The sequence below is a fragment of the Sarcophilus harrisii genome, chromosome 4 (genome assembly GCF_902635505.1).
Source record: "Sarcophilus harrisii chromosome 4, mSarHar1.11, whole genome shotgun sequence".
Taxonomy (NCBI): Eukaryota; Metazoa; Chordata; class Mammalia; order Dasyuromorphia; family Dasyuridae; genus Sarcophilus; species Sarcophilus harrisii.
The window spans coordinates 345,048,402-345,073,205 of NC_045429.1; the positions used below are offsets into that span (position 1 = coordinate 345,048,402).

The 24,804-nt window shown below is 35.4% G+C and overlaps 1 protein-coding gene across 5 annotated transcripts in view; it reads left to right on the forward strand.

The window, feature by feature from the left end:
• Window positions 1–24,804, forward strand: part of TOM1L1 (target of myb1 like 1 membrane trafficking protein) — a 56,714-nt gene that overhangs the window by 11,414 nt on the left and 20,496 nt on the right. For all 5 annotated transcript variants that reach the window (XM_031966437.1, XM_012548078.3, XM_012548076.3 and 2 more), the window contains exons 4-7: window positions 9,613–9,762; window positions 10,744–10,869; window positions 13,273–13,380; window positions 18,397–18,513. In XM_031966437.1, the coding sequence (XP_031822297.1) occupies window positions 9,613–9,762; window positions 10,744–10,869; window positions 13,273–13,380; window positions 18,397–18,513 (501 nt within the window). The remainder of the gene's footprint in view (window positions 1–9,612; window positions 9,763–10,743; window positions 10,870–13,272; window positions 13,381–18,396; window positions 18,514–24,804) is intronic.

Consider the following 24,804-nt stretch of genomic DNA (forward strand, 5'->3'; position numbering starts at 1 on the left):
TTTTTTGTTTTTGTATTCCCCAGGGCTTTGCACATGGGTAGATAAGAAATAAACAGTGGCTGAACTGGATTCAATCTAGATTGGAATCCGAGTTATATGTTCTCTAAGTAAATTTTTATTTACTTTATCTTTTGTTAGGTATCTGTTTGGGACCTTTTTAAGGCAGTTAGTCAAAAAGCATATAAGTTGCTGCTAAGGGTTAATTAACCACTGTGCTAATAGGAGATACAAAGAAAACCAAAAGATAGTTCCTGTCTTAAAGGAGCTCACAGTTTAATAAGGGAGGCAACATGCAAACTATATACAATGTCTATATCTGTATCCATTACACACACACACACACACACACACACGCAATTGTATTTGTGATAAATATAAAATAATCAAGAGGGCAAAAGTACTCGAATTTAGTACAATATTTTCCTACAGCAAGCCTGATTTTTGGCATACATTTCTGAGATAAAATTTTAGATTATGATGATGCTGCTGATAAAAATAGAATTGGCATTTAAATAGTACTTTAAGGTTTGCAAAATCCTTTTACAGGTATCATTTCAATTTCTCTTCCTAACAAGTTTGGGAAATGGGAATCTATTATCGCCATTTTACAGATGAGGAAACGAGGCAGACTGAGGTTAAACTTGCCCGAGATCCCACAGCTGTTAAGTTTCTGAGGCTAGATTTGATTTTGGGTCTTCCAGGTTTCAGGTTCAACATACTATGCACTAGTCCATCCAGCTGCAGTAGAATTGTTAGTTCTTCAAGCTTGGTCCAATGAAGGGAGAAATACTTGCACTGATGGTTCATATTTTGTTTTATAATTTTGATTTTGGTTTTAGAGGAGACCTATGTTTAAACCCAGCCTTTCATGCTTTCTATGCCTTTCCACACTTCTCAGATATGCAATATCATTAAGCCTTTTAATCTCTGTGTACCTCCTGTCAACTCCTTAGGACCCCAAAGAAGCCATAAGTTCTCTGCCCTTACTTCAATGAATGGGTTTCCATGCAGAATTCACAGTTCTTCTTTGTTCTAAGCATGGCATGTCTTTCAAACAGGCAATAGAGCCAAAACCAGAAAGTAAGAATCGCATTTAGGATTATGACATATAGAGAAATATGAGCGATAAACTGATTTCTTCACACACACACAGACATAATCTCTGCTGAGCATCTTCTCTTTTAAATGGAAGCAATTTGAGATTAAAAAGAGTTTAAGCTAGTCACTTATGCCCTTTTATTGCTTCAAGGAGCACCGGGGCTAATTTTGAGTCTCTAGTGAGTCTCTAGTGAGCTTTATTTAGTAGACAGTTACAGATTAAACTGAACTGAGAAACAGGAATCCCAAATTCCACTCATAAAAATGACAATATGAAATTATGCTCCATCAGCACTTTCCTAATTGTTTTAGGAACTAAAGTAATTAGCAACCAGAATTTAGGCAACTTATTCTAACATAAATGTGTTATTCTGTCCCAAATGATAAGAAGAAATGGGTTAAGCTCTTTTAGTGGGGCAGAGCTTCTTTTACAGTTATAGCTTTTTCATTAAAATACTACATTCAAGCCAAAAATCATCTATTTATTTAATCATGTTCTTGCTATCCATTCTAATTCATCCTACTATTTTTTGAAATTCTAAATGGTTTCCCCTTTTTTCTTCCTTCCAGCTACCTATTTTTAATTGCTATTGTATTCTTAATGTTTCTGACCAGAGCAGCCAAGGCCAAATCAGTAATTAAATTATATCCTGATGACAAAATCTTTCTTCTCATGGCCTTTTTGCATTATAGTCTGTTCAACACTACTGATTGCTATCTCTTTTCCTATAGCATAATGTTTCTCTGACTGTCCTCCATCTTTTTTGATGGCTTCTTCTCTTCTCCTGTCATCTAAATATAGGAATAAATCCAGATTTCTTGACTCCTTTTTATGTTCCACCCTTTCCCAGAGAGATGTTTAGTTTCCACGATTCCAACTAAACCTTCTTCATCTCAATGAAGTCTGTCTCAGCAGCCTCAACTACTCTCCCTTGAGATGAATTCCTGATTTTCAAGTTACCTGCTGGATTATAACATATTTAAGGCCAAATTTATTTTTTAAAAATTTTTTTGTAACTACCCTTATCTCTCCACTAGATCACTCCCCACTTCAGTACTTTGTGATTTCTCTCCTGGACTTTTGGAATAATTTTCAAATTAGTCTCCTGGTATGCTTCTTTCTTCTATCCATCCTGTGCAGTTAGTTCCCATAGTGATATTATTAACCACAGCTCTAGCCATGATACTGCCCTTTCAAGAAAGTCTAGGGATTCCCTTTTAAAAATGAAAACCAATGAAGATTTGATCCAGCAGTGTTTCTACTGGACTTGTATCCCAAAGAGATCTCAAAGGAGGGAAAGAGGGACCCACATGTGCAAAAATATTTGTAGCAATCCTTTTTGTATGGAAAGGAACTGGAAACTGAGTGGATGCCCATCAGTTGGAGAATGGTTGAATAAGTTATGGTATATGAATGTTATGGAATGTTATTTTTCTTTAAGAAATGATGAGTGGGATGATTTCAGAGCCGCCTAGAGAAATTTACATGAACTGATGCTAAGTGAAATGAATAGAATCAGGAGATTAATGTACATGGCAACAACATTGTACAATGATCAATTCTGATGGACATGGCTCTTTTCAACAATGAGATGATTGAGGCCATTTCCAATAGTTTAGTGATAAAGAGAGCCATCTATGCCCAGAGAGAAGCCTGTGAGAAATGAGGATGGATCACAACATTGCATTTCCACTCTTTTGTGGTTTGCTTGCATTTTTTTTTTTCCTCTTTTTTTTTTTTTTAACTTTTTGATCTGATTTTTCTTGTGCAGCAAGATAATTGTATGAATAAGTCTTCCTATATTGGATTTAACATATATTTTTACCATGTTTAACATATATTGGATTACATGCCATCTTAGGGGGAGGAAGTTGAGGGAAAGGGAAGAAAATTGGAACATAAGTTTTTTCAAGGGTCAAAAATTATCCTTACATATATTTTGAAAATAAAAAACTTCAATAAAACAAAATAAAACCAACCCCCCCAAAAAACAAACAAACAAATCCAATGGGAGAGGGAGGAGGAACAAAGCCAAAGCAACAAAGTAAGGCAGGAACTTTCCTGAGCTCTCCTATATTTCTGTCCAAACAACTTTAAAATAATGAACTCTGGAAAGGTAGAACCAACAAAAGGACAGGGGTGAAATAAATTTTTCAGCCCATTGACAACTTAGAAGGTCACTAGGTAAAGTCTTTCTCAGTGGCATGAGAATGGAGCTCATCCACTCAGACCCTACCCAGTAAGCAAGCAGCAGGCATTGGGAATGACCAAATTGGTAGCTCGGTAGCAGCTTCTTGAACTTTCAGCCCACAGACCGTAAAAAACAAACAACTGGAGAGAAGAAAATTACAGGATATTTTTTGCTGATATGAGTTCAGGACTCTGTTGTATTATTTGTATGTGGTTCTAGTCGCAGTCCCAAGGTGAGGGAGAGCATTAGTAGGAGTGGGGACTCTGGTCACAGTTCTGGATGGAGTAGTGTTTATGGTTGTTCACAGACCAGAGCACTAGCTTGGAGAGCACTTACCATAACCTTTCATTACATCATACTACTTTGGAAGAACTGAAAACTTACAGAATCCCTAAAACTAGCTCTGAAAACAGCAGCATGAAAAATCTTAACTTTGGGATAATTCTTCTCTACCCAGGAGCACAGCCCAGCTTTAACTTAAAGCTAAAAGTCAAGAAATAGATTATAAAAATGAAAAGTTATTATGGTGACAGGAAAGATCAAAACACAAATTCAGAAGACAACAATAAATTCAAAATAGCTACATTCAAAGTCTCAAAGAAAAATGTGAATTGGTCTTAAGCCTTAAAAGAGCTCAAATAGGATTTTAAAAATCAAATAAGAGAGATAGAGGAAAATTGGGAAAGGAAATGAGAGAAAAAAAGAGTCACTGACCTGGTAAAAGAGACACAAAAAATACTGATGAAAATAGCACCTTTAAAAAAAAAAAATAGGCCAAATAATCAAAAAGCCATCAAAAGCCACTAAAGAGAACTCCCTAAAAAGTAGAATTGGCCAAATGGAAGATTCACTGAAGAGAGCTCATTATAAAGCAGAGTTGGCTAAATAGAAAAGAAGTTCAAAAACTAAATGAAGAAAATGTTGTAAAAATTAGAATGGGCAAGTAGACGCTAATGACTCTGTGACACATCAAGAAACAACAAAACAAGATCAAAAGAATGAAAAAAAAAAATAGAAGAAAATGTGAACTATCTTATTGGCATAACAACTGACCTGGAATATAAGTCCAGGAAAGATAATGTATTGGATTACCTAAATGCCTTGAGCAAAAATAAAGTATGGAAATCATAGTTCAAGAAATTATTAAGGAAAACCAGTGGGTAAAATAGAGATGGAAAGAATCCACTACTCGCCTCTTGAAAGAGATGCCAAAATGAAAACACCTAAAAATATTATACCAAATTCCAGAGCTCCTATTTAAAAGATGAAAATATTTCAAGTAAATAGAAGGGAACAATTTAAATATCATGGAAATATAGTTAGACTAGGACAAGATTTAGCAGCTTCAACATTAAAGGATCAGAGGGCTCAGAATGTGATATTCCAGAAGGTAATTAGCTTGGATTACAACCATGATTATCTATCATAGCAAAATGAGAATAAACTTTCAGGGAACAAAAATGATAATTGAATGAAATAGAGGACTTTAAAGTATTTCTAATAAAAAGACTACAGATAAATAGAAATTTAACTTTCAAATACAAGACTTAAGAGAAGCATAGAAAAAGAGATGGGAAAAAATCATAAGGAACGTAATAAGTTTAAACTGTTTACATTCCTACCTAGGAAAATATACTTGTAATTCCTAAGAACTTTATCATTATTAGGACAGTTAGGAGGAGTATTCATAGATACGGCACAAGTATGAATTGACTGTCATGAGGTTATGCCAAAAAATAATAAAATTAAGGGTTGAGAAAGAGGATACATTGGGAGAAGGGAGAAGGAAGACATAGAATTGTGTAAATTATCTCACATAAAAGGTACATGAAATAATTTTTACAGTGGGAGAAAATGAGGGGTTAATAAACAACACTTGAACCTTACTCTCATCAAAATTGACTTAGATGACAACATACACTCTCAGGTATAGAAATATATTTTAACCTACAGGGAAGGAGGAGGAGAAAGGGATAAGGGAGTGAGAAGGAACTGATAGAAGGGAGGGCAGATATGGGGAAAGTGGTCAGAATACATTTGAGAACAGAGAGGGTGAAAGAAGAGAGAGAATAGGAAAAACTGGATGAAGAGAAATATATTAATCATAAATGTAAAAAAATTACAGCAATTTTCTTTGATAAAGGTCTCACATTTCTCAAGTATATAGAGAACTGAATCAAATTTATAAGAATACAAGTCATTTCTCAATTGATAATTGGTCAAAGCATTTGAACAGAGTTTTCAGATGAAAAAAATCAAAATTATCTAGTCATAAGGAAAAAAATACTCTAAATCATTATTGGTTAAAGAAATAGAAATTAAAACAACCATGAGGTACTACCTCACAACTATAAGATTGGTTATTTTCCTTTTCTATTTTATTAGTCAATGTGGGAAGAGATGTGGCAAAATTAGAATACTAAAGCATTGTTAGGGGAGTTGTGAACTAATCCAGCCATTCTGGAAAGCAAAAACCACACCTACTGTTTGACCCAGCAAAACCCACTTATTAGGTCTGCATCCCAGAGATTTAAAAAAAAAAAAAGAAAAAGAAAAAGGACCCATATGTGCAAAAATATAGAGCTCTTTTTGTGGTGGCAAAGAATTGGAAATCTAGGGGATGCCCATCAATTGGGGAATGGCTGAATAAATTGTATTACATGATTGTGATGGAATACTATTGTGCTATAAGAAATGAGGAGTAGGATGTTTTCAGAAAAACTTGGTTGAATTGAAACAAAGTGAGTAGAATCAAGAGAACAGTGTTTACAATAACAGCAATATTTTACAGTGATCAACTGTGAATGACTTAAATATTCTCAGCAATACAGTGATGCAAGACAGTTCTGAAGGATATATGATGAAAAATGCTATCCATTTCCAGAGAAAGAATTGATGGAGTCTGAATGCAGGCAGAAGCGTACTTTTTAAAAACTTTATTTTTCTTATGTGTTTGTTTTTCTTGTTGGGGGAGGGTGTTTTCTTTCACAATATAACTGAAATGAAAATATGTTTTGCATGATTGCATATATATAAACGTTATCAAATTGCCTTATCAAGAAGTAGGTAATAGAACAAGGGAGAGAATTTAGGACTTAATGTTTTTTAAATGAATGTTAAAAATTGTTTTACATATAATTGGGAAAAACATGAATTTAAAAGAAAAGAACAACTCTGTTTAGCTTTTAAAAGTCTTTATGATCTGGCTCTAATCTACCTTTCAAGACTTATTGAACCATACTCTCCTTCATATGCTTTGAATTCCAGCCAAGTTGGTCTGTTTTCTATTCTCTACAAATAGCACTTCATTTTCAGTCTTTGTTCCTATGTCCAAGCTTTCTCTTACCTGGAATATACTCCCTCCTCAGCACTGCCTTTTACGATTCCTGGTTTCTTTCAAAATTGGTTTCAAGTAACACAGCTGGTCACCCTAAATGTTAATGCCTTTCCCCTGAAAATTATACTATTATTTACTTTGTGCATATTTTGTATTTAATTTTCTGTGTATCTGTTTCTCTCCCTACCCAATGAATATAAGCTGCTGGTGGTCAAGGAACTCTCTTGTTTTTATCTTAGTATCCCCATCTTCTAGTACATAAGGAATGTTTAACCAAGGCAATCAATGAATGAAAATGTAAAATATTGCCTGCTCTTTTTATATGTGAACAATGTGGTTGCTGAAAGGGGGAAAAAATTGCATAAGGAAGATTGATAAAACAGTCTTTCAGATAAACTGTTGAACACAGAGATTAGTCTGAGGAATGTAGGAAGAGGACCTATTTGAAAATAACATGACTGAGATAACGACAGCCTTGTAACATTATAGGTCCCCATCAGCTCATTTACTTGTGACTGTTTCTAAAGTTTTGAAGTTCATAACTGACAAACTTGTAAATCAAATAACTATTTGGGAACTATGAGAAAAACTATGGGTTCAGACCTGATAGAAAGATGTATTTCTTTAGTTTTACCTCAGAAAGTAAAATTGAGCCATTAACCACTAGGCAATTCTCATTTATAACATTAGCAACTATTAAGAAGGAATCAAGAAAAGATGCTATAAGAAGAAAAAGAAAGGAGGAAAAAGAAAGTAAGAGAATAAGCTTCACACAGGAGGAATCATAAGAACTTGGTTACAAAAATGTTGGAGGGCTTCCAGCTGGGAAAATTATCCTTCAACCTGTTTTGCTGGGAACTTGCTGATTGGAAGAGACATGGTTTTACTGATATATGAGAGCATCTTCTGGAAGTTCACTGGGAGAGGGTTAAATTATGCTACTGTGTACAAAACTATTGAATTTGTTATTTTCTGGTATCATCTAAAACCTGAAAGGGAGGAAACTTCTTATTTCCATCTATTGTGAGCTCTGTTTGAAAAGGAAAAATAAAAGGGAAATGTGACAAATCAGAATCCCTTATGATTTGCAGATATGAGGAGCTCAGCCATTATCTAATTTAAGGTCATTGTCAGAACAGTAACATAACATTTTTTCAATGCTAAGTGTGGCCATGGGGTAAAAGAGCATATTACTGCTTCATTAGGAGTAGAGCAAAAGAAAGTTAACTTTTTTTTTTCCAGGAGAATAATTGTAAAGAAGAAAGGAAAGGGGGCAGCTAGGTAGTGCAGTGGATAGAGCACCAGCTCTGAAGTCAGGAGGACCTGAGTTCAAATCTGGTCTCAGACACTTAACACATCCTATCTGTGTGACCCTGGGCAAGTCACTTAAGCCCAAGTGCCTCAGCAATTTTTTTTTAATGAAAGAAAAAAGAAGCAGCTAACTGAAAAGTGACTTTGTGTTTTATGAATTTTTCCTCCAGGAAATAAAGACATTAGTGCCTATAATTCAGCATTGTGAGTTGCTCTGGGCATATGGATTTCCCCATTTATCTGCCCTTTCTCTCTGCTAGTTTCCTAAATGTATTTTCATGCTTCCCCAAAACCTTTCTTTTTGAGGGAAGGTTTATTTAAGGACTATGATGCTTTAATTATTTTAAATTTAGGGTTAGGATTTTCCCTTTGATTGAGTAAATGTTATGATTAGGCTTACTTTTTCTGCCTTATAGATTAGTAAATATTTAAATGTAAGAATTTATTGTGCCTTAGTAATCAATTTTGGGGAAATGGAAAATACACCAATGGAGACTCAGAAAAAATAGTAGCGGGTATATCTCCCTACACCATTTTTATCCTGAGGATCTTAAAGAGTAGTAATTTGTAGACTTGTGACATACCTCTCTCTGGAAACCCCTAACTTGCCAACATAAGTGCAAGTTGTATGAGCAAGCTAGTCCAGAAAGGGGATCCGGTGTCACTCCTGAGTTATAAATGAATGATCTTAAAGAATTCTCGAGCCATATGTCAAGGGAAAGACTTGAACTCAGGTCTTTGTGATTCCAATGTCATCACTTTATTATGCTGTGCTATTTCTCTCTGGATCAGATTAACCCTCCCCCCTTTGCCCCCTCCCCCAAAGAGTGCCATTTTGTACACATCATTCTCAGAATAGCTTCCTTTTGTTCATAAAATAAATTTATTGAACCATAAAACATCATGGCTAGAAGGAATCTTAGAAATTGTTTTGTTCAGCACTTTCGTTTTTAAGTGAGGAAACAAGCCCAGAGGATATAAGAGGCTTATCCAGAAATCACATAACAAGTCAGTATTGTGTTTAGGATTAGAATCCAGGCCTCTGGCCCCATTTCTAGTGCTTTTTCCAGTATACTGTATTGTCTTCCCTTAGCTTGACATTCAAATTCCCTTCTGAATCTGTCAGATATCTCTTTATCCCTTTAAAGTCATCTCTTAGTAATATCCTATGTAGTCATGGTGGCCAGATGTTACATATGAATTCTGAAAGTGTCATACTCATTTTGATCTCCTTAATTTTGCTGATGCCATTTCCTTGCCTAGATTGTGCTCATTTATTTCTGCTTAATTTTAACCTTTCCATCAAGGGCTGCCTTCCTGCATGAAACCTTTCTGAACATCCCACTCTCAGTCCCACTCCCTTTTTCAATTTCTCTGGTTCCTATTATTTGTGCTGCTAACTTGGGAGTTGGCATATGCTACCTTATATCGTCATTTATCTTCTTTATGTCTATACCTTATTTATTTAACTAGATTATAAGACATTTAAGAATAGGTACTGTACTGTGGTTTAGATTTGTAGATTTTTCTCAGCCTCTGTCTTAACGCTTTTGTACAGATTAAGGCACCCAGATATCTGTTGGCTATGTTGATGATAATATGCTCTGACCCATCAGTGCCTGGAAGAAGTGTTGGCAAATGGGTACAGTTTTTCATGTTTTCTCTTTAATATAGCTTATTGACATGTGCATGCAGAATTGTGGCCCAAGTTTCCAGGGCCTGATTGTGAAGAAGGACTTCATTAAAGATCATCTAGTTAAGCTGCTGAGTCCCAGATACAACTTGCCTTTAGACATACAGAATAAGATCTTGAGCTTCATCATGGTAAGTCTGTCTTATATCTCTGGGGATGTAATCCATGAATTGTTTACAAACTTACAAATAATTGGAAATTTCTTGTACAGATGCTGGTTGGTGTAATAATGATCTATTTGCAGAGATGAGATTTGAATTAAAAACTTGTTAAAACTTACTTTTTATGTTAAATTTAAAAAACAATATATACGTATAGTCAACAGATACTCAGAAATGTCCAAATAATTTCCTGAAGAGTTCAAAGTAGTTTTCTTCTAAATCTTTTCTTACTTCACATAACATCCTTGTGAGGTTAGGATAGTTTACCCATTTTTTTAACGGGGAAGCTGAGACCCAAAGTGATTTCTTCAAAATCATTGGCTCCAAAGTCATGATTTTATTTTCTCATTTATGCTGCCTCTCTCTTTGGCAAGTTAATCTCCTGTAAACACAAGTTTGTACACATTATTCTACTGGGAAATCTTTACTAGTGCCCCTTCACTTAGCAAGGGAGTGGCAAAAACAAGACTAGAATAAAATCAACAATAAAAATAGTTAATGTTTAACTAGCACTTGCTTTAAGATTAGCATTACTTCTTTTGATCCTGACAACAAGCTAGTGAGCTAGGTCTGTTATGTATGATTCCATTTTACAAGAGAGGACACTCTCACAAGAGAGTTTGTGAGAACTCTTTGTCCACTGCTTTTCCTAACTACATGACCTTTCTTGACTCTTATTGATCAATAGTATATATTCTTCAGGATATCTTATGGCAGGTTGTTTAGAATTGAGGATGTATGTTACCATCTAACAACTTAAATGTATGTTTAATATCATATACATTGTGTATAATAAGTCCAAAGTAAATGTTGAAGTGTAATTGGAGAGATCTCAAATACCTGTTGTTTTCCAAGTAGACCCCCATATTTCTGTATTGCCATTCTATATTGTTTTCTTTTTTTTCATTAAAGATTTTTCTTACATTTTTGTGTCTTTCCTCTTTAACACAGACATGGTCACAGGGTTTCCCTGGAGGTGTGGATGTGAGTGAAGTCAAGGAAATATACCTAGAGCTGCTGAAGAAAGGAGTCCAGTTTCCTTCTTCAGAGATAGAATTTGAAAAGGAGGAACAAGTGGTAGGTAGCCTTGCTTCCAACCAGCTATCTACCTTTACCACTTTGTATTAAGGGCTAATATTAATGAATTCCAAGAGGACTTTTCTTTTTAAGATGATCATAAATATTGGAGTGAAGTCAATGTACTTTGGTTGCATGTGTGTTCCATGTAAGAATTTACTCAGATTTAAATTCTGATCTCCAATGGGAGAAATGTGGACAAGGAATTCTTGTTTTATAGGAATTGAAGAATGATTAAAATTGCTATTTGATGTAGGCATTAACTTAGCACTTTTAGTAGTTGGAAGCCTGGGATTAAATTTTGGCTGAGGGTGAAGAGTAGAAGTACAAAAAGAAACAAAAGCCACTCTAACTTTTTTTGTTTTTAAACTGAATCATAGAATATTTTAAGGAAAATCCCATTTAATTGATTTTAGGCAGCTATTAAGAAATAGTAGAAGTCAAAATGACCTCACACTTCATCTGATTTCATTTTCTTAGTTCAGGAATAGAGGGAAAGTGTTTGGTCCAACATCACAAACAGCAAAAATTTGATTAGAGAAATAGAGAACATAAAATTCATTTAGTATATGAATTTATTGTTGGATCCATATACATTGAAGAAATCCTTAACTTTGAATGAATAATCTTACCCTTTTTTAACACATTAAAATCTGCAAAGTATTTGGTATTACATCATTTGATTCTCTATGAAGTAGGAACTACTACTATTCTCCATTTTACAAATAAAAAAACTGAAACTGAGAGAGGTTAAGTAACTTTTCCACGATCAAATGGGTCAATAAGTGTCTGAATTTGGACTTGCCCAGGGTCACAACCAAGAAGTGTTATGTGTCTGAGGGCAGATTTGAACTCAGGTCCTACTGATTTCAGGCTGGTGCTCTATCCACTACACTAATTAGCCACCCCAACTCAAGTCTTCTTGACTCCAAGTCTGGGATAATATCCATTGTACTACCTAATTCTTGTTAATGATTATTAATTAAGAAGGTGTTTTTGTTTTGCTAAACAGTAATAATAACAACTAGCATTATATAGTATTTATTTGTGCCAGGTTGAAACAGAGAGACAAGGAATATCTAGCCATGAGCCATCAATCCACCTTTGCTACTTTGTTTTAAGAACTTTTATTGATTAAAAACAGGAAGATCCTTCTTTTTAAAGATGTTTACAGATGCTGAGTAGAAGCCAACATTAGGACTTTGTGCTAAGTAAGTTCTTTACAATTGTTTTATCATTTGATCTTCACAACAAATCTGTGAGATAAGTGCTATTATTATCCCCATTTTACAGATCAGAAAATTAAAACAAATGAAGGTTCAGGACTTGTCCAGTTTCACACTGTAGGTATCTGAGGTCACATTTGAACTTGGGTCTTCCTAAATCTAAGTTTAGTGCTCTTAACTACTATGCCACATGGCTACACCAGCATATGTTTGAAAAGATGCTTTATTTACTAGAATAACTAGTCCTGGAAGACTAGAAAACATGGAATCATTCAGGGTTGCTTCGTTTCTATGTTTGAAAGCCAAAATAATTAGGTTACATTGTTTTGTTCAAATGTGATATATATATATATATATATATATATATATATGATATTCTTTTTTTTTTGCTGAATTTATTTTTAATAGCTAGCATCTTATAGCAATTTGAGGTTTGCACGTGCTTTAAAAGTAACAATAAATAATATTTGTATAGTAAATTTTATATATATATATATATATATATATGAGAGAGAGAGTATAGGATAGTATAAGGTTTGCTACACACTTTACCTAAATTCTCATTTGATCTTCATAAGCCTGTGGGATATATACTATGCTATTATTGTCCCCATTATATAGATGGGAAAACTAAGGGACAAAGAAGTTAAGGCACTTGTCAGGGATTACACAACTAGTGTCTGAGGCAGAATTTGAACTCGGTCTTCCTGACTAACACTATCTACTAACAGGGCAATTGCATCTTACCTTTTGAGAGCCTCATTTCTTAAAGCTTTGCTAGGGAGGAAGGAGGAAGTAATGCTGTTATTTAAAAAATGAAAGAGACCCAAGGTTCTGGGTTTTGGGGCCATGATATTAAACTATCCTGGACATGGACATGGACATGGACATGGACACAGATGAGGGGACATAGACACACAGCTCTCATGTAACCTCTTTTTGCAGAATGTTAAAGTTATCATTGATATTCTTCTTACCTGAATTGTTCCTAAATGAAAAGAGAGATGAGGGGATAGGGTAGGGATATCCAGGGGTTTGGGAAAGAGATCAGAGGATGACTTCCCCTGGGACAAGTCATCTTAGTACAAGGGTTATTGCTACAGTTGGGAGGGAAAGATGGGATGCATTGGTTTGGTTTACCCCAAATAAGCAAAATCCATGGGTTGTGTTTTAATAGGCCTTGTCTCCAAGCATAATTAAGCCACCTCCATTTGTTCCATCTACATCAGTATGTTCATCTACAGCTGCTCCCAAAGCTCCAACTATTTTACTGGTTGCAGAACAGGTAAAATCAATTTTTTTAAAGTTTTCATATAATTTTTAAATTCAATTTTAATTTTATAATTAAAGCATAGGTAGAAAGAGGGACTGAATCTGTGATTTTACTAGTATGGGCATACCCTAGTAAGGAAATTCTACTAATGCAGGTTGGCACCTTCTGTGCAATTTCTAATCGGAGAGAGATGCCTAGTCAGGGGTCCTCAAACTATGGCCCACGGGCCAGATGCGGCAGCTGAGGACAATTATTCCCCCTCACCCAGGGCTACAAAGTTTCTTTATTTAAAGGCCCACAAAACAAAGTTTTTGTTTTCCTTATACTCCGGCCCTCCAACTGTCTGAGGGATAGTGAACTGGCCCCCTATTTAAAAAGTTTGAGGACCCCTGGCCTAGATCTTGTCTGAGACCACACATCTAGCCTTTGTCAGAGGCAAGATAAGATTCCAAGTCTTCTGGCTTTGAGGGCTGTTTCCTATGCCACATGGCCTCTCATTTAAAAAAAAAAGTTTAAAATTTTATCTTTCACAACCTCTAAAGATCTGGAAAAGATGTATAAAAAATGAATTTCCTGGAGAAAAAATGTTGTTTTGTTTTGTTTTGTTTTTCTCCTAGAAAGCCCTTTAGATCATTATGAATAGAGGGAGACAAAGGGGGATAACTGATGAGTATGTGAAAAGATTCCCTTTATTGCTGTGAATTGCCATTAAATACCGCAGGTCCTAAAGCATCAGGTCTGTGAATAGCAAGAGAGTCTGGGATAACCACAAGCTGTGACTGGAATAACTTTCTGTCTTGATCTGGGGCCACATTCTTTCTGGGCCCTCAACAAGGGTTAGAAGGGGGAAATGAGGAAAAGGAGAGAGCAGAAGGGAGAGAGGGGAATGGCAACCTGCATACAAGTCATGAATGCTGCTTACTTAATTATCCCAATTAATTATTACTTAGCATTGGGCTAAGGAAAATGACTGCCTTTTCTTTTGTGAAACTTGGCTTTTAGAAATCTCTGCTTTTCTTTTCTTTATGAATAGCCTTCCTCCTCCAACAACTTCTGTAGTTGTTCATGTAATAGTTCAGTACGTTCTAAACCTCCCCCTGGCCCGAGGTCAAATCCTTCCTCCTCCCTTCTTTTCCAAGTTTATTATGTTAGACTGGGAAGGAGGCAACTGCTGTAACAATTGTTTCTAGTGTTACAATCCTGAAGGCTAACTTTTACATTTTCTAAAGCTAAAATTTCAGAGCTGTAGTTGTAGGAGCCTCTCTTGTATTTTCATGAAATGTTAGAGCTACAGGGGACCTTAGAGAGTATTTCTGACTGCTATATTATTGCAGATGAATCTGGGTTTTTTTGTTTTTGTTTTTTTGTTTTTGTTTTTTTTTGCATTTCTAGAAATTACCTATTGGGAAAACATTATACTGTAGATACAGAGCAGAAATAGTCTGCAGAGATCACCTAATCCAATTCTTAACTTTATTGGTGTCATAAACCCCTTTGATAATTTGATGAAGTCTATGGACACCTCAGAATAATGTTTTTAATTGCATAAAACAAGATATGGAGATTGGTAAAGGAAACCAGTTATGTTGAAATACAGTTATAAAAATATTTCCAAAAAAATAAGTTCACAATCCCAAGTTAAGAATCTTTACTTAGGTATTTTAGAATACCTTAACACCTCCCACCTAGAATTCCCCCTGATTTCACAGGGAAGAATATAGCTCAGAGAGCTTAACTGACTTGAATATGATCCATACACATCAGTTGGAATTTGACCCAGATCCTCTGATTATAAATCCAGCCTTTCCATTTCCAAATAAGCCTCTAGGCTGAATGAATGAATAAATGAATGAAAAAGTCAACATGTATTTATTAACCACATACTGTATGTCAGTCATTGTGCTAATCTCCAAGGATATGAATAATGACAAAAGCAGTCCCTGCCCTTAAAAAAATTCACAATCTAATAGGAAAGACAACATGCAAAAACTATAAACAAACTAGCTACATACAGGATACCTTGGAATGAATCTCAAAGGAAAAATATTAGGATTAGGAAAGGTTTGTGGAATGCTTTTTCTCAGAAGATGGATTTTAGATGAGACATTAAAGAAAGACGTAGAATAAGCAAGGGAGAATATTCCAGAAGTGAAAAGACACAGGTTGGTAGATAAAAGTGGGGAGGCATCTTGTTTTGGGAAAAACAATAATGCCACATAATCAGTAGAGTATGTGAATGGGACAAAATATATAATAAAGACTAGAAAGATAAAAAAGAGCAGGTCCTTGGTCAAACAGAGAATTGTATATGTGATCCTGGAGGTAATAAGAAACCACTGGAGTTTACAAAATTGTATTAGACCTATGCCTTAGTAAAATTGATTTGATAGGTGAGTGAAGGATGGACAAGAGTAGGGAGAGATTTGATTCAGGGAGGTCAACTGGCAAATTATTGCAATAATCCAGATATAAGATATTGACTGCCCTAAAATTGTGGCAATGTCAGGAGAAAAGGGAGCATTTTTGAGAGGTATTGCAAATGTAAAATTGATAGGACTTGTTAACACAGATTATTGGAGCTAAGAAAGATAATAAATTCATATTTAGACATTAGATATTTTGATTTGGGACATAGACATAATTAAAGATTTCCAAGAGGTGGATGGAGTTGTAAGACTATAAGATATTAAGTGAAAGCTTAGAGGAATAAATATTCAAGAATCATCTAGATAGATAGAGATAATTGAAACCATAGGAGCCAAAGACATTGCTAAGTGAAATCCCATAGAAAGAAAGGAGAAAAGAGTCCAGAACAGAGTCATAAGGGACACCCATCGCTAAAAGGAGAGACAAGGATGAATATCTGAGGAAGTACATTGAAAAGAAGCGGTCACACAAATAGGAGAAGAACCAGGAGAGACCAGGATCATAAACATCTAGAGAGAAGAGAATATCAAGGGAAGAAGAGTTATTGACAGTGTCACAGGCTACAGAGAGGTCAAGAAGGATGAGGATCAAGAAAAGACCAGTAGATTTGGCAATTAAGAATTCACTAGTAACTTAGGAGAGAAAGATATGGATTGGTGAAGTTGGAAACTAGAGTATAGAGAATTAAGAAGAGAGTGAGAGGAAGGGAAATAAAGCCACTTTATTATTATCTATTAGATTACTTTCTCAAGGAGTTTAGCTATAGTAAGAAAGTGAGGGGGAAAAGGAACGATATCTGATGATAGCTAACAGGAATGGAGGGATCAATTGAGGGATTTTTGAGTATGGACAAGGCATGGATATGTTTATAGGGAAGAAACCAATGGAAGAAGGAGAGATGGAAAATTAGTGAGGGACTGGAGAATATAGGACAAATGGAATCAGATCACTTGTCCATGCAGAAGGGTTTACCTTGGCAAGGAGAGGGACCAGCTTAGCATATAAGACAGGAATAAAGGAAAAGCTAATAAGGCATCTAAATGATGTAAAAAGAGGAACGGGGCAGAAGAAGAAGCTCTCAGTGAATGGAATAATTCCTCCCCCTTCCCCCCCCCATTGGAATTTGAGGCTAGACTTTCAGTTGAGAAGATAAAAGAAAGAGGATTATAGAAAGTTTGAGGAGGGATAAAGAGGTTTGGGAAAGCTACAGGGATTTAGTGGTATAGTGAATCAATTAGGGAAGGTCAAAAAAATTGCCTTGCTGCAATAAGGGCCCAGGTGGTATAATGTAACAAATTTATAGTGGACTCAGCATAATTTTGTGATTTTTTTTTTTTTCTCCAGTTCAGTTAAGCTGCATGAGAATAATTATAGTGACATAATCTAAGATGGTGCTTGGCAGTTCAAGATCAGCAGTAGGATAAGGAACTAGAGCAGAGTTGAACTGGTTTACCAAGGGTCAGAATGGGGAAGGGATGAAAGTAGCCTATGCAGGGTGATAGAAGTGAAGGGATAGAAGGATTAGAGATCAACATGAAGAAAAACCAGATTAAAGGGTAACAAGATGAATAAAATGATTTATGAATTTATGAATATGAAAATGGAACACTTGTCGGTTATGATAAGATCAAGGGAAATACCCTCTCTGGATCTAGATGAAGTGAAGCAGAACATTTATGGGAAATGAGTAAAGTGAGGAACTGGCAGCTTATGTTGTCTGAGGGCTGGGGTTGAGAAGGAAAGAAAGATTGTAAGCCATGGAACTAACTTCATTGAGGATGGAAGGAGAATGTCCTTCCCAGCTACCAGAATCTTGATTGGTTGACAAAATAGATTAAATGAACTTAAAAAGGAGAAGAGGATATTAAATGATAGTGGCCAAAGGAATGTCTGGAAATAGCTATGGGTAGCAAGAAAAATAGTATTTATTATAAGCACTTGCCACTTGCCAGAAACTGTGCTAAACATTAGAGAGGGCAAAATAAATAATCAAAATGGTCCCTTTCCTCAAAGAGCTTACATTCCAATAAGGGAAAACAAATACGTGTGTGTGTGTGTGTGTGTGTGTATGTATGTATGTGTGTGTGTGTAGCTCAAGAGGGGGGGAGAGATTTTATAAGTGTGTAATGTTATTTCTAAGAAATGTGACTCATTTTGCTTTTTAGATTTTATTGATCTTTTGTTTTTAACCTCCATTCCTAAATATATTTTTTTCCTCTCCCATCCCTAGTAACTGTCCTTTATAGCAAAGAATAGAAAAAGAAGAGGTAGGAAAAAAGTTTTGAATCTTACAATATAGGTAGCACTCAATACCCAAAGTCCCCCACCTCAGCAGAAAAGGGAGCTACATTTTCTTCCATTTTCTGGGGCCAGCCCAGCTTTTATAATCTAGAATTCAGATTTTGCTTTTTGTTCTTTTCATTTACATTGTCACAGTCATTCAGTTTATTGTTTTCCTCATACTTCATTTTGCATCCATTCATCTAAGTCTTTTGGAAGTTGTACCAAAGCAGTGCATATGAAAGCACTTATCTCTAAAAGGCAGGAAACAAGGTGTCTATTCCCTAGGTATCACCCTTACTAATTTATTTCTCTCAACAGATTGGAAAATTGCACAGTGAAGTGGATATGGTGAAAATGAATGTGAAAGTAATGTCAGCCATATTGACAGAGAATACACCTGGATCTGAAAATCGGGAAGATATGGAGCTCTTGGAGGTATAATGTGGGATGGGGAGGGATTTTCTTTTGAATTTAGGGTCTAAAAATTTTCCCTAAATTGGGACATGGGAGAGAGTGCAGGCATCTAATATGGTACTTTCTCTTCATTTCAGTTATAGTCAGAAAAGAATGGGTCAACAATGGTAAAGGTTACAAAGGAAATAAAAAAATTGAGAAAAGGACATAAGATTTGTTAAAGAGTTCATTGGTTTCTTTGGAGGGAGCTGTTTGAGTTTTAGTGATAAGGTCTGAAGGCAGATTGCAAAGGTTTGAGAAGTGAGTGTGAAGAGAGAAAATGGAGACAATAAGAATAGGCAGTTTTTTCCTAAGATTTTGAGCAAGAAAAGGAATATAGTTTAGCATAATAGGAAGAGAGAGACTGATGGCATCTGGTAAAGTTTTCTTTAAGGCCAGGAGAGACCTATACATTCTTGTAATCAGGGGGGAAGCAATCAGTAGATAGAAATTGAAGATTTCAGGGAGGCAGGCATTGATTTCTGAGGAATTTGCTAGAAAGGATGTTGGATTTGGTGAAGAGAAGGGCTATTCATTAGAGATTGAATTAAAGGAGGAGAGAATTAGAAATGATAGCGAAGGATTTTGATAAGCTGTAGTTTGATAAGTTGTTTAAATTGTGTACTATTCTTATTGACCCCATTTGGGTTTGTTTGTTTGTTTGTTTGTTTGTTTGTTTTGACAACTGGTTAGCGATTTCCTTTTCTAACTCATTTTACAGATGAAAAACTGAGGCAAACAGAGTTAAATGACTTATCAGGGTTACACTGTTACTGAGTATCTGAGACTTGTCTTCCTCACTCTAGGCTCAGTACTTTATCCACTGTACCACTTAACTGTCTTAAATTTTGATAAGTAGAAAAGTGAGATAGAGGATTCATGGTGAATGAACTTTTTCCACCGTAGAATTAGAGGTAACTCTAACTCAGAGAAGAGATAGTACAAAGGGATGATACAGGAGGTGCAAGAAGTTTGAAGCAGTTGCTATAGGGAGGTCAGTAGAGAATCAGAGAGGAGTAAAAGGATCCTTTTGCTTCATTGAAGGCTCACTTGAAATTAGGTAACAAATTTATGGTAGACCTACTTAGCAAAATTGTGTAATTTTTTTTCTCTAGTTCTGTTCAGCAGCACATGAATAGGAACAAAAGGATTTTTTAAATCCTTGTGTGGAAACTATACAACTAGCAAGGAACTCAAGTAGAGCTTGTTCAGTCGTGTCTGACTCTTCATGACCCCATTTAGGTTTTTGTTTTGTTTTGTTTTGTGAGCCTGGGATGGTTTGCCATTTCCTTTTCCAGTTCATTTTACAGATGAGGAAACAGAGACAGCATCAGGGTTAAGTGACTTGCCCAGAGTCACACAGCTAGGAAATATCTGAAGCTAGATCTGAATTGAGGAAGAGGAATGTTCCTGATTCTAGACTAGTTTCTCTATCCATTGCACTACTTAAGTGCCCCCAAGTAGAAGACAATATATAAAACTATAGTACTACAGTATCAATTTATTGAAAGAAAGAAGGTGAGGTCAGAGTGGGAGTGATAGACTTGAAGAGTACAAAGGAACAGAGACTTGAGATCATGGATCAGGTGAAGAATAAGTTAAGGAAGAGTGAGGCATAAGATTAGTGAAAGGAATTTCAAAATTCTTAATCATGGAAATAGAACATTTTCAGTTAATGCATGATCAAGCCTGTGGCCACTCCTGTGTAGCTGAGGTTGAGTGAAAGTCAAAGTCATGTAGAATTCTTATGGTATAAGGGCAGGGATTGGGATGGAGAGGAATAGTGTGAGTCAGGGATTGAATTTAAGGAAGGATACAGAATGACTTGGAAGCTAATAGATAAATTCTACTAGGATCTAGATTAGCTGATATATTTAGACTGAATGAACTTCAAATGAATAGTCATTGGGAGGATAAAATGAGTTATGCTTTGCTGATCTTGAGGTAATATATAAAGTGATGATGTTTGTTATTATCACTGTTATTACTACTGAGAGAAAGTGGTGTTGCATAAGCCTTGGAGTTGAAGATTTTAGTTCAAATCTTGTTTCTGAGGCATGCTAGCTGTATGAACTAAGCAAGTCATTTAGATTCAGTGTTCTATGTCACTGATATCAAACTATTATAGAGACAGAGCTATGCTATTGACTTAGAAAACAACAAATTAACATTATCTTTGTTGCATTATATCTTCATTTATTTTATTCAATATGTCCCAATGACAGTTAATCTGGTTCAAGCTCTGAGTTTGAAAACTTTGCTTTTGGCAACTTTCTGTATTTATAAACTGTGATTGGCTATCTGTATTGAAAAGATTTTCCTTATCCAGGAGTTCATTTCACCAGTTTCAACTGGTTCAGTACAGTACAGGTCCAGTCCCTATCTCCACTTTTACTATTAATATTGTCCTGATAACCCTTCACTGAGAGTGTATCTTGTCAAACATAATCAGAAGAGAGAATAAATTATGGTAGAAACCATACCCAATTCAGGGCTTGTGAAAGAGGGTAGTAAAATGATGTCTCCTTCCTTTTACATCCAATTACCATTTATTTTCGGTATCTCTCATGACCTAACTGCTTCTGCTTTAACAAAACCTTAACTGCCATTGGCAGAAATGATGTCTCCAATAGCATTTGTTTCTTTTTCGCCAGAAACCCCAAGGGTCTTCCTCTCCCAGACTGATGTCTTTTTTTTGAGTAGGTAAAAGACCATTCTATGCCTCATTTCTTACCTAGCCTAATTACTGATTGGGCATTGTGTCAGTCAAACTGAGGCCTGTTAAAGATCTTATCTTTAAAAGGCCAACGTCTCTCACTGCATCGAGGGACAGTCATCCTTTCTATATCTTGTCATTCAGCTAGTAAAGAGTGTTAAGTTTCTGGGACAGGATTTGAACTCAGGTTCACCTGACTTCAAAGTGCTCTATCTATTGTGTCATCTAGCTGCCCCCTAAGATTCTGTTCTTCCAAATTGTGGCGTAGGAATTCAGTAGTAGGGATGAGAGAGAAGGAAAAGCATATGTTTAATCCAGGTTCTTTGAATGACTAGATTACCATGCAGTAAGATGTCAGACTATAATTTTTTTCTTTTTTTTCATTTCAACTTCCTATTCAAACTTTTCAAGGGAGCACGGCTGGCACCTTTTTTCTTTTGCCTCTAAATTGTGCCCATGAAGTTGAATGTGTGAGGTTGATGATTAAAATTATGTCTCTCTCCCAAGCTTAGTGACCTTTGAAATAGTGAGGACCTTCTGATCATCAGAATATAATGCTCTTGATGAGTTACTTTTCTCTTTCAGTACAAACTTTTGAGCTGGTTGTTAAAATTCACTGTAACCTAAAAAGCTGTCTTTGTTTCAACATAGTACAAAGTGAGGGACTTTCAGCAGTACACTGATTGACGTACATACAAGCAGCTGTTAGTCTTCCTCCTTTTCTTTGAGAACTTGCATCAATCTCACCTCATTCCCCTTGAACTACCAAGATTGATAGATTGCCAAGCTGTAGGAAACTTTAGACCTGCCTTTTTTTGCCCACATTACTTGATCTAGTCTAGGCTCCAAGTATTTTGGCCCTCCTTTGAGACAGACATCAATTGTGGAGATCAAAATGGGCTGGTTTTTGAAAGGGTTTTTTAAAATTCTCATTCCCAGTCTTGCTGAGTATTATAGAGGACCTTTCATATTCTATATTTGAGTAGTCTTTTGGAGAGACGGGAAAATTGAGCAACATATGGACAGAAGTCATTGATATTGGTTCCAAATTCATTTCAAATTCATGTCTACTGTTTTGTCCTAAACTTCTTACAGCAATTGTATCCCCTTGATCTTGACACTACTGAGCGGGGTTGCCAGCGCATCAGTTAGGATTTATTTCTAGGAGTTTTTCTTTGAACAGGAACAAAGAGAAAAGTTCTCTTACACTGAAGGATTTCTTTTGGATTTCTTTGCCAGCTCACCCTTGATGTAAAAAACTTTACTCTGTAGAGAATCAAGAAACAGATTTAGGGCTGAAACCCAAAAGATTCGCTAAGCCAATAGGGAAGTCTCTATAGGCAAAGTGGTAGTAAATCACAAGACTTTAAGTTTCCCCTGGAAATGGACCTTAGAAGTTACTTAGTCCAATCACTTCATTTTTTAGTAAAGGAGAATGGGGCTTAGTAAAGTGACTTACTTAATATCACAGAAGTAGTAAGTAGAAGAATCGGTATATGACTCAGATTTCCTTCTAATTTTAGATTCAGCTCTTTTTCTTTCATCTTTTTGTATCAAGGTTTTTCAAGGTTCTCTAACTTCTCTCTCATTTCTTGCAATACAATAATTCTTTAACTATCTATACTCAGTTAATTAGCCATATCTCAATTAGTAGATTCCTATTTTATTTCCAACTTTTTACCACTACAAAAAGTTTTTTTACTATAAATATTTTTATATATTTTGGACTGTTTTCCTTGCCTTTTACCTTCTTGGAGAACATGCTGGTATTGATATCCTGGTTAATAAGTCCATATATTTTTGTGACTTTGGAGGGAGCTAATTGTTTTCCCTAATGGTTAGACCAATTCACAGCTCCACCATTATGTGTCTTAGTATCAATCAGTCTTCTTCCAGATTCTGCAGTGTTTACCAATTTCATCTTTGCAAATCTGATAGGTGTGAGATATTTTTCTTATTAATGATTTGGAACATTTATTCATTTGGTTGTTGATAGCATTCATTTTTTATAACATTATTGATGTTGTCTGCAAGTATTTTTTCCAGTTAATTGATCATTTAATATTAGCTTTAATGATTTTGTTCATACAAAAACTTTCAATTTTCTTTCAATGAAATTTTGAAATTGTCCATTTTGTTTTCTATGCTCATTACCTCTCCTTTGTTTAATTAAGAATTCCCCTTCTTGCCATAGTTGTACATTGTAAGTCCTTTCAATTCTGAATAGATAGATAAGTAGATACATTGAGACCTGTTTATATGCATTTTATCTTATGTATATTCATTCTTATCTTGTCCTCTAGTATTTCTATACATCTAATACTCTGCCACTAGATCACCCCATGCTTTGCCTACCCTTCCTCCCTTTCTACTTACCACTTTTTATTAAACTGATTCTACATTATCCTTCACTACCAAATTCCTTGCTTGATTTGTTAAACCCCAATCCTAGATTCTGTCATCTGTCTCTTCTGCTTATTCATATTACCAAATACATTGGAAGGAAGTAGTATAACCAACTGATCAAGTCCATTCAGTTAGCTCATTTAACCTGGTCCCTCACTTTAGCATGATAGTCTTTTTATTGCTTTCTGAGTCTTTGTTAATCTGTGTCAGTGACTAAACCTCTTTTCTCCTCAAAACTCGGATAACTCTCTTTCTAGCCACCCTTTAATTTGAGGACCTCATTTTTCCTGCTTTATTGAGAAAATAACGCAAACATTGTGAATATCCAGTCCATCCTATCTTCATGCACAGCTCACCTCCGCAATCCCCTTTTTTCTAATCTTTAGTCACTTCATATCTACTGATTCCTTCCTGGCTTCCTGCAAACATTACCAAGGCTCTACCATTTTTTAAAAAATCCTCTTGGGACAGTAGGTGGTTACAGTCGATAGAGCACCAGCCTTGAAGTCAGGAGGACCTGAATTCAAATTTGGCCTCAGATAACTTACCACTTCCTAGCTGTGTGACCCTGGGCAAATCACTTAATCCCAGTTGCCCCAGCAAAAAATAATAAATAAATGAATAAAATAATCCTCTTAAAATACCCCATCATCTACAAATTCTATATCTTCCACTCTCAGCCAAACTCCTTGAAAAGAAAAAAATGTCTGAATTGAAATTTTAAAGTCTTTCCACACAATATCTCTTACACTGCTCCTTAGTCTTTCTCTTGAACTTAAGATAATTGGTAAAGTCATGGAATTCAATTTTTAAAAAATAGCTAAATAGGGAGTAGGATAAAGTTACTTGTAATTTTAAACCCTATACATTAAAATACTATTCATTTTTTGATCCTTATTTTTTCTTCCTTAGCATCTGTCTATTAGGATATATTGCTATGGTGGGTATTTAATGTTTTATCTTAAATATGGCATTCAGACAGAGAAACAGATGAAGCTGAGCATTTAACCTACAACTTTATAGTTAAAACATCAGTGGACCAGGTTTAACTCCAGAGAGTTAAATTATATTGCAGTATAGTATATGATTATTATAGTATGTATATTATTGATAAAATATCAATATGCAATATGATATGTAACATCAATCAA